At 42.5% G+C, this 14,806-nt stretch overlaps 1 protein-coding gene across 1 annotated transcript in view; it reads right to left on the reverse strand.

Moving 5' to 3' along the window:
• Positions 1–7,445: 7,445 nt before the first annotated feature.
• The window catches only part of tmem209 (transmembrane protein 209), a 95,879-nt gene continuing 88,518 nt past the window's right edge, over positions 7,446–14,806 (reverse strand). Inside the window, exons 14-15 of the mRNA XM_084335637.1 lie at positions 10,020–10,093; positions 7,446–9,174 (exon numbers count right to left, since the gene is read on the reverse strand). Of these exons, the coding sequence (XP_084191763.1) occupies positions 9,120–9,174; positions 10,020–10,093 (129 nt within the window). The 3' untranslated portion in view covers positions 7,446–9,119. The remainder of the gene's footprint in view (positions 9,175–10,019; positions 10,094–14,806) is intronic.

Below are 14,806 nucleotides of genomic sequence, written 5' to 3' on the forward strand. Positions count from 1 at the left end.
TCTTGCCACCTTATAGCATTTGTACATTTGTATGACAGTCTATAATGCTCCCGTTAGGTTTTTCCGGACGTTTTGGTAACTTTTCAGCCTCTCTCTCTGGTGGAGCTTAACGGAGTTTCGAGTTTGGGATTCACCGTGTTGAATGGGGCGTCTGAACTAAGCGAGGACCTCATGCGCATGCGCGGCGAAGAATGCGGACGCTGCTGGTCGAGGCGGAAATGGGCGCGTCACATGACCAGAAACGTCAGTGGCCAATCAGATTCGCAAAACGCATGAACCGTTTGGAAAAAGCATAGACGCGTCTCGGTTAGTGCAACACTAACATGTCACATTAGTAGGTACAAACACGGGGCAGTTATACGACGTGTCTTTTTTATGTATTTATTAGACTTGACAGATCAACAATATAAGGATCCTGTTCTAACAGTGTCATGTCTCTTGTGCTTTATATAATAACATGGCTATGAAAGAGTAGGTTTATTTTTTAGAAGTGGAATATCAGAATAGAAGGGCAATATTGCACAACTGCATGGCCAGTTGCCACAGCAAAACAAACTCTTGCATACTTATCAATTGTTCATCGTGCGCTAGATGTTACTTTGTATATTTAAAAGTTGGTTAAATTGTGCCCCTAACAACCTAAAAATAATGTATAATATCATTGTACACATTTGCTTCAGATTATACTGTAAATCTCATTTTTATTCTTTAGAAATATTTGTATTTTAACCCTTTCACTGCCACACGACAGCCGGTTAACCCTTTCACTGACAATACAGAAGGTGCGCGGAGATGTCGGTTTACCTCTGCCAAAAACGAACGCATTAAAAATAACAGTCATTTATAGAGCTATATAACATACTGGAACAGGCTTCCACAAATCTCACATCAAGGAAATACAGATTTAAGAAGTGCATCAAGGAAAATAATAAACTGATTCTATACTCATTTTAATGGAAAACAGATACTGTACTCTGGACATGAAGAAGAAGGCGCCCCACACACGCAGGGGGTAGGCATCATGCTCTCAACACAGGCGGAGAAGGCTCTCATTGGATGGGAACCAGTCTCCTCTAGATTCATCACAGCAAAGTTCAGAACGTCTCATCCAAGAATCACACTCAGGATCATTGTGGCATACGCACCAACCAACGATGCCACAGAAGAGTCAAAGGAGGAGTTCTATGGAAAACTACAGAACACACTACTCAAAGCAACGGAAAGGGAGGTGGTTATACTGATGGGCGACATGAACGCCAAAGTGGGAAAAGAAAACAACGGATACGTACCAGTCATGGGACAGCAAGGAGTGGGCTGCAGAAACGAAAATGGGCAGATGTTTTTGGACTTCTGTGCAGACAACAGCCTGGTAATTGGCGGAACTTTTTTCCCACATAAAGAAACTCACAAGACCACATGGGTGTCCCCTGATCAGAAAACATGCAACCAAATCGATCACATATGCATCAGGAAGCAGTTCAGACGATCTCTGCTCGTCTGTGTTCGAACAAAGAGAGGTGCAGATGTGGGATCAGACCACCACTTAGTCATAGCAAAGGTACAACTGAAGCTGAAAAGGGGGACCCCAGGAAACAGAATAACAAAGTATGACACCAAGAAACTGGAAGAAAAACTACACCAGAAGCATTTCCAGATCACACTGAGGAACAAGTTCCAGGCCCTGGCTGAAATGGGCAGTGGGGAAGAAGAAATCGACGAAAGCTGGGAGAAGATCAAAAACGTGTGGCAAACAGCCTGCGAGGAAAGTCTGGGAAGAAGAAAGAAAGAAAACAAAATGTGGATCACCCAAAGAACATTGGACAGCATGGAGGAGAGGAAAAAGGCAAAGGACCACCTCAACAATGCCAGGACGAGAGCAGCCAAGGAGAAGCACACAAAGGAATACAACAGGATACATAAAGAAATAAAGAAAAAGGTCAGGGCGGACAAGAGATGCTACTATGAAGAGCTTGCTACACAAGCAGAAGAAGCAGCGGGACAGAGAAACATGAGAGAGGTATACAACATCACCAGGAAGCTCTCGGGGAGAAGGATGAAATCAGAGAAACCCATAAAAGACAAGGCAGGAAACACACTATCCACAAAGGAAGAACAAACAAGGAGATGGGTAGAACATTTCACAGAGCTGCTCAACAGAGCACCAGCAAGCATCCCAGCAGATATACAAGCAGCAACAGACACACTCCCATTGAAAATGATCCCCCCCAACAAAAGAAGAAACTAGGAAAGTAATATCACAATTGAGAGATGGGAAAGCAGCAGGACCAGACACCATTCCGAGTGAAGCATTCAAGACCGACATCATTACAAGCATCAAAGCACTCCATCCCCTCATGAGGAAAATTTGGCAAGAAGAAAGGATACCCAAAGATTGGAAAGAAGGCTACATAGTGAAGATACCAAAGAAAGGGGACCTTGCACTATGCAAGAACTACCGGGGGATCACGCTACTTTCAACTGCCAGCAAAGTCTTCAACCGGATAATTCTAGATAGGATGAAGACTGCCGTTGACATGCTCCTCAGAGACCATCAAGCAGGATTCCGGAAAGAAAGGTCATGCATAGACCAGATCGCCACACTGAGGATCATCATCGAACAGTCCCTGGAATGGAACAGCTCCTTATACATCAACTTCATCGATTTCGAACAGGTCTTTGACAGTCTAGATAGGAACAGTCTGTGGCACCTGATGGAGCACTATGGAATCCCACCGAAGTACATCAACATCATCAGAGGATCATATGACGGGATGACAAGTAGGGTACTGCACAGAGGGGAGCCCTCAAACCCGTTCGAGATAAAGACCGGAGTGAGACACTGTCAATCACACCATTCTGATTGACAAGCTAAAAGCAATTGGTTTTGATAGTTTATCAGTGAGCTGGATACAATCCTACCTGGAGGGGAGGGAACAGATGGTGGAAGTAAACGGTACACTATCCCCCCCCTCACAGTGAGCTGTGGTGTTCCACAAGGAAGCATACTAGGACCGCTACTATTCCTAATTTATGCAAATGACATGTCGTCAGCTTGTGACTGCAACTTGTTCCTGTTTGCGGACGACTCAGCCCTGCTGGTCTCTGACAAGAACAAGTTACAGGTTGAAAAAGCCCTCAGCTCGGAATTAGGCAAAATCTGCATATGGCTCGCCGACAACAAACTATCATTACACATGGGCAAAACAGAGTCCATTCTCTTCGGTTCAAATAACAAACTCAGCAAGACCGACGGCTTCTCGGTTACAGTGGGTGACAATATTATCACAAGGAAAGATGAAATTACCTACCTGGGTTCCATCCTAGAGGCTAATCTTTCCTGTGACAAAATGGCATCCAATGTAATAAAAAAAGTCAACCAACGAACGCGATTCTTGTACCGGATCTCCTCTCTGGTAAACAAGAATACCCTGAAGACTCTAGCAGGAGCACTCATTCAAGGGTACTACGACTATGCTTGCACCTCATGGTACCAAAGCACCTCAAAGGCACTAAAAAACAAATTACAAACATCTCAAAACAAGCTAGTCAGACTACTACTTGACCTGACTCCTAGAACCCACCTCACCCCTGCCCACTTTGACAACCTAGGATGGCTTAGAGTAGACGGCAGAGTACAGCAACTTGCAATGGGCCTGGTCTACAAGATACACTACGCGACCAAGGTACCCATGTACATGTCAAAATACTTCCCAAAGGTCAGTGAATACCACGATCACAACACCAGAGGGAGCTCCACAAATCATGTAAAACCCAGATTCGGCTCAAACAAGGGACTAAACACGTTTCGCAATTATGCCACATCAATGTGGAACGCCCTGCCTAAAGCTGTAAAGGAATGTGAATCACTACCCACCTTCAAAAACACTCTAAAAAAACACCTACGTGAGACTGCAATTCGAAACTGGCCCCTACAAATGTCCTAACCTAGTTGTACAGTAAATGACCAAGTAAGGCTTTGTCAATATTCCAATGTACAGTGTAAAATGTGTGTGTGTCCCCTTCCCAACCCCCCCCCCCCCCCCCCACCTCCAATGTACAGCCCTCACCCAACCCACCCAACCCCACCCCACCCAACCAACCTCCTCCAATGTACAGTTTCTATGCCAAATGTATATACACTCCTTTTCTGGACACTTTTGTATCACAAACAGTACTGTATTTGCAAATCTGATATGTCATAAATGTATAGATGTAGCAGTACTGTCTATCTGTATGTCATGTATGTCATATATGTTATGATGAATTGAAAATGGGGGACCCTGATGTAAACAAGACGAAAGTCTTTCTCTGGTCTGCATCCCCTTAACAATTGTATGTATTGAGCTGTACTGTACTGTACCCATTCTGCAATCTGTTAATAAACTTTTCAATCAATCAATCAATCAATCAGACAAGGCTGCCTGCTGTCACCCTTCTTGTTCCTGCTGGCCATTGATTGGACCATGAAGAAGACAACAGGAGCCAGAAACGGCATCCAGTGGACACTGATGCACCAGCTTGAAGACCTCGATTTTGCAGATGACCTAGCTCTCTTATCACACAGTCACCAGCAAATGCAACAAAAGACCAACAAACTAAAGGAAACAGCCTCAACTCTAGGAATGAAGATCAATAGGGTAAAAACCAAGATTATGAAGATCAACACAAAGTGCCAGCAAAACATTGAACTAGAGGGAGAGGCCATCGAAGAAACTAACTCCTTTACCTACCTTGGGAGCATAGTAGATACAGCGGGTGGCACAGAAGAAGACATCAGAGTGCGAATCGGAAAAGCAAGAACGGCATACAACCTACTTGGTCGAGTATGGAGGTCTCGCGAAATAAAAACCAACACAAAGCTGAGGATCTTTAACTCCAATGTTAAATCAGTCCTCCTGTATGGCGCCGAGACCTGGAAGACAACTGTAGGGCTGAATCAGAAAGTACAGTCCTTCATAAATTCCTGCCTCCGCCGCATTCTAAGAGTGAGATGGCCAAATGTCATTACAAATCTGGACCTGTGGGAGCGCACAAAACAACTACCCCCGCCAGAAGAAATAAAGAAGAGAAAGTGGATGTGGATAGGCCATACCCTGAGAAAGGAAGACACAAACATCACCCGGCAAGCCCTACGATGGAACCCACCTGGAAAGAGGAAACGCGGCAGGCCTCGAAACACCTGGCGCCGTTCTTGGGAAGGGGAAATGAAAGAGGCTGGACTGGGATGGCACAACATCGTTCGGGAGGCCAAAAACCGCGCAACATGGAAATAAATCGTCAGTGGCCTATGCTCCGCAGGGAGTGCAAAGGCTTAAGTCAAGTAAGTCACTCATTTTAATAGATTTTTTGTATATTGTGATTTGAATTTTGGGATATGTAATTTTGTATTTTATAATATGCACTTTGTAATAGTGTATTTTGCAATATGTGTAATATTTTATCTTATAATACTGTGGATGTTAAGGATATTATCATTTTTTGATTATTTTATGTAATGCGTTTTAGATATGCGTGTGCTGGATAATGTTTTTAATGTTATATTTGTACGTCTGGACCGTGGTGAAGACTAATGGGGATCCACAATAAACAATTCATTGTTTCATACATTTTTGTCAATCTGAGAAAATGGGTCCAGGGCCCTCATTCATCAACGTGGCGTAGAAAATGTTCTATTTCCACACGTAAGCACAGAATGTAGAATCAGTGCACGCACAGAAAAAACGGGATTCACCACACGTGCGTACGCAGGTTCTACGCACACCTGTCATGATGAATATGACTTTGATCCTACGTTTGAGCTCGTGCACTGTTTTAAGTATTTGCATACCAGAACCGCCCCGATTAACCATATACGGTAATGGAATACCCCCATGAAATGTGGAAAAATGGACTAAGCCGAGGGAAGCGTGTTATGTGACAGGCTGACAGACGTGTACACGTAGATGTCGGATATGATATCTATTAACCATTGCTGCCTGGGCAGCGCAAACACTAATAAAGACAGTGCTGGAATATGACTGCCTTTTCCCGTTTTGTTTGATTAATACCCAGGGATTAAAGTTCTCCTCAATTTTATTCCAAATCGCGACGGATTTTCCGTCAATTTTCTACCTGCTGCATATGATTTCTAGAGTCATACAATCTATTTTGATGTCAGTATTGGGTAGCCTATATAAACAATAATACGAGAGCATATACAAGAACAATGAATCTCACTGCCAATGATGTAGCGATACGCCATGTGTAGCCTGCCTATATGTGATCAATATAAACTTGAACTTGAATTCCATCATGTCTGTGTGCGGGTCACTGCGGGAACTCACAAGGCTGTTGTCACAATGTAAATAAGAACGTGCACTGAAAAGTTACAGTATGTAGTTGGTTGATTATTTGTATGACAGTCAGTAAACCCTTGCAAAAAGTATCCGTTTTATTTAATGACTTGAAAACATTCAGCATCGCCTTCCTCCCGGCATGCAGCATCGCAACATTGACTTAGTGGAATCCCTTTCTATTCACATAACTGCATTTGTGATGGAGCTTTGACAGCTACAGTAACAGTCTATTGCTCGATCCATCTCCAATATCACGATGGACCGTGCCGGTGGCAAAGACCCGAGGGTGGAGAGGATCTTGAATGAATTCCATCATCATATTTATATGTTGTGTGTCTGTCCACTATGTCTGTTACTTTGTTATTCCCCCCCCCTATCTATGTAAAGCGACCTTGGGTCTCTTGAAAGGCGCTATATAAAATGAAGCTATTATTATTATTGTTATTATTATCACATCTGAGCGGGAGCTCACAAATAGACTGTTAGTCTCAGTGAAGTTTCAACGGAGGTCATCTATTCTAACCAACAAATTGAAGTAGAAAGCATTTCGTGACCAATCTTATTTGGAAACATGAAACACAAAATAATTCGCTTTTTATTTGAAACAATATTTAATCGCGTTTGGAGGTTGGTGTTTTGCGTCTGCCCCCCCGTGCCAAACAAGCAGGCCAACCTCTTGTTCGCGTGTGAGCCCGTTATAATTACACTACTGTCGCTATTTTATAATGAACTATAATGAATTACGGGTCATACAGAAGTCGAACACTAATGCACGGAAGCTTATTTCCGCCTTGAAACTAATGCAGAACTGAGGAGCGCTTATGCCGTAGTAACGATGTTCTACCACTGGGCGTCAGCTAAGTGTGCTCCGAGCTGTGCGTACACATAAGCACGGAGTCAAGTTCAAGTTGAAATTGATGAATCCCACTCTTTGCTTAGAAATGGTCGTACGCACAGGTTAAGCACAAATCTGTGCGTAAGTCGGGTTGATGAATGAGGGCCCAGGAGTAGAGGCCATCTCTCTCTTTAAAAGTAACTATATCACCACCAAGTGGATGCTTTTAATCATTCAAAACATAACAGAACTATGGAAAAAGACCACATAACATCTCTCGTCAAGTGTTTTTATTTTCTTGACTTTCTAGAAAATGCCATTACTACAAACAATTACAAAGCACTGAATACAGGACAGGCAGTCCTCAAGCACATTTACATTTGAACAGCTTCGTTATCAAATAAATCCTATTCACAGTTGTTCAAACCCATACTGTTATAAACAAGTGATTTCGGCAATTCTTCAGGAATTACTTGTTCTCCACAGGTAATGCAAGTACACCATGCACACCAAGTACTGACGGATCATTTGGCAATCAAATCAATACCTCTATGCTTGTAGTCGCTATGCCAAAATAACCAGTTTTTAAATAAAAATAACCAGGTAAGGTAACCTTTGTGGAGGAAATGCTCATGCAGATATCTCCCTGTATGCTGGAAATAAGAGCCACAATGCAATGTGTTGCTTCACTTATGGGGGAACAAAGGTTATTTACTAAACCAGCTAAAACACATTTGGAGATAATGAAATGTGATAAACTTAATGTACTGCAGAAGCTGTTCAAACTCTGATATACAAAGAAAAAGAGAAATATCATGTCAACACTACACACATATTTACATCCAAGCCTGTGGGAATGAGGCCTCTTCCATCCACCAGATACAGCTGAAGTATATCATCAAAATATAAAATATGCAGAACATTGAAATAACTGGTTAAAAAAATAGTTTACTGCATTATAAGCACCCAGTGCGACACATTTCCAGAATGTATGTCCAAAGACGGGTTGTGATATTTCAGAATAATAAAATAATGTTAATAAACTCAAGCCTTTCAGAGAGAAGGGATTCTTTCCAAAAGTGGGTTTGAGGCCAGCGAGTGTCGTATAGTATCCCAGGACACACCTGCAACTCCAAAACTCTATTAATGTGCACTCGTGACATCTATCAATCAAGTGCTCATGAATTGACACATCACTCACTTGAGCAGGGAAAAGTGCCCACTGATTTTAAACGAGCAAAAGTGACCCCAATCTATAAGAAGGGGAGTAAAACAAATCCCAGCAACTTCAGACCAGTCTCGATTTTAAATGTAATATCTAAGGTTTTTGAAAGAGTAGTACACAATCAAATATATGAATACATACACAAAAACAACTTGTTTTATGAGTTGCAGTCAGGTTTTAGAAAATCATGCTCAACGGACACCCGTCTCCTGTATCTCACAGATTTTATTAGGAGAGAAATTGATGAAGGGAAACTGTGTGGCCTAGTACTTCTTGACCTTTAAAAAGCCTTTGACACAGTTGACCGTAACATTCTGTTAGCAAAACTGAAGGCTCTGGGGATGGACAGCTCTGCCGTTAGCTGGATGAGGTCCTACCTGTCAGGGAGGGATCAGAGAGTGGACATAGGGGGAGTCCTATCTGAGACCATGCCCATTTCCTGCGGGGTCCCTCAGGGCAGTGTACTTGGGCCCTTGCTCTTCCTGCTGTACATCAACGACATGAAAGCTGCCTGCACCAGCCCATTATCTTTTCTCTGGTCTGCATCCCCTTAACAATTGTGTGTATTGAGCTGTACTGTGTACTGTACCCATTCTGCAATCTGTTAATACAATTTTTATTTTTTCGTTCTATCCCTGACAAGGCAAATACAAATGTTGATCTGTCAATGTTGTTATATGTTTTTTTTTGTCAATAAATCAAATAAATTTTTTTTTTAAGAAAATCAGTCTCCAAAGATCCACAGGATGTTCACGCCGGACAGGCCCAGGTTCACCCTTCTGCAGAAAGAAAAAACAAAAGCAAAGATGAATTATACAGAAGACCGTAAGAAACCAAAATACCTAAATGAGCACGATGCCATTTGGGAGAGACATGTATTTACAATCGAGTCGCCGAGTTAGTTTACAAAACATATTACTATGCATTTAATTCTTAGAATGAATCTATCTTATGTCATTAAAATTATACAAAAAGGAGGGAGGCTCTGCGAATCAAACATAAACTTTAGAAGATAATAGGATGTGATAATGTGTCGACTAAATCATCTACTTTGACGTGTTCTACAATAGTAATAGTATCGGAAATAGTTTTTCTTTTGTAATGGCCTACTCAAAACATTCTAAAAACTTTACTGTTTTCAAAACAAACATTCAAAATAAAAAAATAACTGTACTCGTTTCCAAATGGGAGAGTGCAGTGTTCTATTTTGTAAACCATTGAAATAACAGGTCGGCAGTTTAGACTCATTGAAGATTGCACTGCTTGCTGTACTGTATATGAGAATGGTTTGTGCTGTAAATCTGTCAATGAACGGATAGAAATTTGACCAAAGGTATTACTGCCATTTGTTTATTTTCTGAATTCTTAATTTCTTAATTGTGTTTGCTAGGCAACGATGTGTTTAGGTATTTAGCATGTTCGTTATTTAGCCAAATTAGATGGCTGATCTAAAGTAGAGGCAGAACGCACATTGTAATACGTTGTTTGTGTAATTCATCGATTCATTAACTTGTTTATTTTTTATTGTTAGTGTCATCTTCTTTTTGGTCATATTTCACTTCCCATTGTTGTTTTGTATGTCTAGCCAATTTTTTTTTTATAAAAAAAAAAAGTAAGTACTCACCCCAGCATCCCAGACTCCTTGCTCTTGATGACGTAGAGGAACATGAGAACTGTGTGGAACAAGTTGTTTCTACCCTGTGACAGGAATACAAGTGGACTCAGGTCATTGGAGCGCAACCAGAGAGACCATAAACTCACATTCTACATTTAAATTCTACGTATCAAGTCATCGTAACTCCCACCACTTTTTATTCACGGCTCACTATGAATGGAGTTTACATGCACATTGATTTGATTATAAAGTCACCAATAATTGTACTCCAGAAGACAAGTCCGGAAACTAAATGTATATATCAATGTTTTTATAAATGTCCTATATTTACTCAATAACAGTAGGCCACGAACACACTCCATATCCACCATGTCATCATGCTCCGCCCACAAACACTCCATATTAGGGATACACCGATCCAATATTGATATCGGATATCAACCCCGATATCACTAAAATAGCTGGACCGGGTATCGGTAAAAAATATATATATATAGTTTTTTTTTTTAAATATATAAGAAATTAAATAAGAAATAACAATTCAGCCCAGCTCTCTGCGTTGCCTCCGGCTTGGCCGGCCGGCATACTATAATAATAATTTTTATTTTTTTTTATAATAACGATTCAGTACATTTATATCCGTGTTAATTTGTTACATTTAGTTTCACTAAGTTAGGAAAGTAGTTTTAAGTCAAGCCTGATGTTGCCTTGCACAAAAGAATGACCCCAGTCTCTTCCACACAGTGAGGCATACAGTTTATTAATTGAACAATGGGTATTTATTTACATTTACATTTAGTCATTTAGCTGACGCTTTTACCCAAAGTGACTTACAAGTTCTGTACGACAAGTCATCAGGAAGGGCACAACTCTATCAGCTGAGTGACAAAGTGTTGAGTGCTACAGTGTAGGTTAGTATATTAGGACAAGTGCATGACAGTAAGGTTAGTTAGTAGGGGTGTAACGATGCATCGATTAATCGAAATGCATCGATTCTAATGTGACGATTCAACTGCATCAATTTGAAAATGTTAGAATCGATTATAATCGAAATTAATCGATTTTTTTATTTTATTTTTTTTTATTTTTTTTTGTGTATTGTTTTTATTGACCTATAGTCCATCCATGCTGAGTGAATCAGTTCCCCCAGCCACATTTGTGTATAAAAATGTTTGGGGCAAATTAAGAGATTTCATGATGCATTGAATCGTTGCCTGAATAATCGTAATCGGAATTAATCGTTGTGAGGTCGCATCGTTACACCCCTATTAGTTAGGGTTAGAATTTTTCTCTCTCGTTTATTTTCATTTCAGATAATGGTATCGGATCGGTACTCGGTATCGGCTGATAGCCAAAGCCAGGTATCGGTATCGGAACTGAAAAAGTCGGATCGGTGCATCCCTACTCCAGATCCACCATGTCATCATGCTCCGCCCACAAACACACTCCATATCCACAGAATCATCATGCTCCGCCCACAAACACACTCCATATCCACCATGTCATCATGCTCCGCCCACAAACACACTCCATATCCACCATGTCATCATGCTCCGCCCACACGTACCCTTATTATTAATTCTAATCTTTTAAAGTCTACCTTTAAAAACATTTTCCCCATTATTTTAAAGGTGACATGCATTATAAATGTCTTTTTTGAGTCTCTAGCATTGTATTATAGTAATAGGAGTTAGTATCAATGTGTTTTTGTGTCTAAATACCATATTGGCGGATTGCTCTCATTCAGCTCAGACCATTTCCTGCTCGATTTATTTAGGTCATCCTGATTTGAGGCATATGTTGACGTAAGCGGGCGCTGGGTAAGCAGACAGTGATCCGATTGGCTCTGTGGTTGTAGCGCACCAAACGGGGTTTGACAGAGCGAGCAAGCGAGAGAGAGAGAGAGAGAGATAATCAGATAGACCCTCGGTGGTGGACTTCCTCGAACGGGAGAGGGAGACACGCAGAGTGTTTACACAGTTCTCTCTCTCTCGGTTCGGGAGCATGGGCTGTGGCACGGCGGTGGACTTCCTCGAACGGGAGAGGGAGACACGCAGAGTGTTTACACAGTTCTCCCTCTCCCGTTCGAGGAAGTCCACCACCGCGCCAGCCCACAGCCCATGCTCCTGAACCAGGAGAGAGAGAACTGTCTCTCTCTCTCGGAATTACAGAAGTGTTGCATCAAGCCATTTATGACATACCAGATCTACAAATATACAGTACTGTTTATGTGTCCACAAGGAGTCTAAAAAACTAGTAGATTGATCTGAGGGTGAAGGAAATCAATCTATCAATGATCAAAATGGCTACATCTTGTTTACTATAAACTGTTTTCAATTCACCTGGAAGGACGGGAACATGCAGTATGGGCGGAGCTATTTGGTGGGTGGCTGTCACTCAAAGCATTCTGCTAGTATGGGTGGAGCCAAGCCAATATCAGACTGATATCTTGAGGCTGAAAAATGATGCTTTTGAGTACTCCATTAGAAATATAAAACAATGATTTTTTTTTAATAAACCTTACAGATGTCTTCCATAGACTCACAGGAATTGTGTAAAGTTGCCCAAATAGTGCTAGGAATAGCAATGCATGTCCCCTTTAAAGGTTATATATCATTAAGGGATTATATATTGTATATTATATGTATGTAAATGTATTCATATATATAGGCATTATTTACTTCTTTATATTTAAATGATCATTTGTAGTTTTTAGTCGTTTTTTTTAAGCTACTTAACTGTTACAATGTCACAATGCTAAATTGCAATGTATTATGTGCTTTTAATGAGTAAAAGTATGCCAACTTTTTGGCAAATAATGTCATTATGAGAAGATCTGTGTTTCTTTCATCCTTGTGTCCAGTAATTGCTGCGCCTTGGTCCATGCTAATATTTTAGCACACAGTAACTGTGTGTTCGGTACAAACTAGTGTAGCTGCGTTAGGATCTGGCCACTGCCCCTGGTGCGTCTATATTAAATGGAGCCGGAGAGTGCTTCCGCATTGGCGTTTTGCGCTCTGATTGGCCGAGCGCGCGCATGCGCATGAGCATGAGCCGCGACGCGCTCCTCTAGGCAGGAATCGAAACTCCGTTTAAGCTCCAGAGAGCGAGGCTGAAAATCCACAGTTCTTGCCCCACTGATGGGAGCCGAATCCCGGATCCGAGTTTTCTGATGAATACCCCCAAAATATGGAGGTCCCGAACGCAATTAAGTATTGATTACGCCGTAACGAATCATTAAAAAAATATACCGTTAACTGGAGTATGTTGTTTCTTTACATATATGTTGGATTAGAGAATTGGTTTGTCATGACAATCCAATAAAAAAAAATCGCGATTTACCCGGTGGCTACAACAACACACATCATTGTTTACAATGAACGGTGGGGCTAATCGACACGGACGCGTTAAACTAACCTAAAGTTAGTTGTTCACCAACAATCTACAGACACAAACAAACACAGAACCGGACTGTTATATTAAATTAATTGATTGCTGTTTAACGCATCCGATTATTCCCATCATGTCACTGCCATTGGCTCCGCGCCGCGCTCTCTCACCGGCCGTCTCATCGGTCAAGCACCTAAGTGGGAGCACCACGCGCCCCAGCCCAGCCCCACCGTTCATTGTAAACAATGATGCATGTAGGTACTGTGTGTTGTTGTAGCCACCGGGTAAATCGCGATTTTTTATTGGATTGTCATGACAAACCAATTCTCTAATCCAACATATATGTAAAGAAACAACATACTCCAGTTAACGGTATATTTTTTTAATGATTCGTTACGGCGTAATCAATACTTAATTGCGTTCGGGACCTCCATATTTTGGGGGTATTCATCAGAAAACTGGGATCCGGGATTCGGCTCCCATCAGTGGGGCAAGAACTGTGGATTTTCAGCCTCGCTCTCTGGAGCTTAAACGGAGTTTCGATTCCTGGCTAGAGGAGCGCGTCGCGGCTCATGCGCGTGCTCGGCCAATCAGAGCGCAAAAAAGCCAATGCGGAAGCACTCTTCGGCTCCGTTTAATATAGACGCGCCCCTGGTCCAGCTCAGCCTCCTCTCTCACCCTGGTCCAGCTCAGCCTCCTCTCTCACCCTGGTCCATCTCATTCAGCCTCCTCTCTCACCCTGGTCCAGCTCATTCAGCCTCCTCTCTCACCCTGGTCCATCTCATTCAGCCTCCTCTCTCACCCTGGTCCATCTCATTCAGCCTCCTCTCTCAGCCTGGTCCAGCTCATTCAGCCTCCTCTCTCACCCTGGTCCATCTCATTCAGCCTCCTCTCTCAGCCTGGTCCAGCTCATTCAGCCTCCTCTCTCACCCTGGTCCATCTCATTCAGCCTCCTCTCTCACCCTGGTCCAGCTCAGCCTCCTCTCTCACCCTGGTCCAGCTCAGCCTCCTCTCTCACCCTGGTTCATCTCATTCAGCCTCCTCTCTCACCCTGGTCCATCTCATTCAGCCTCCTCTCTCACCCTGGTCCAGCTCAGCCTCCTCTCTCACCCTGGTTCATCTCAGCCTCCTCTCTCACCCTGGTTCATCTCAGCGTCCTCTCTCACCCTGGTTCATCTCAGCCTCCTCTCTCACCCTGGTTCATCTCAGCCTCCTCTCTCACCCTGGTCCAGCTCAGCCTCCTCTCTCACCCTGGTTCAGCTCATTCAGCCTCCTCTCTCACCCTGGTCCATCTCATTCAGCCTCCTCTCTCAGCCTGGTCCAGCTCATTCAGCCTCCTCTCTCACCCTGGTCCATCTCATTCAGCCTCCTCTCTCACCCTGGTCCAGCTCAGCCTCCTCTCTCAC

The sequence above is a fragment of the Notolepis coatsorum genome (genome assembly GCF_963971535.1).
Source record: "Notolepis coatsorum genome assembly, chromosome: 1".
Classification (NCBI taxonomy): domain Eukaryota; kingdom Metazoa; phylum Chordata; class Actinopteri; order Aulopiformes; family Paralepididae; genus Notolepis; species Notolepis coatsorum.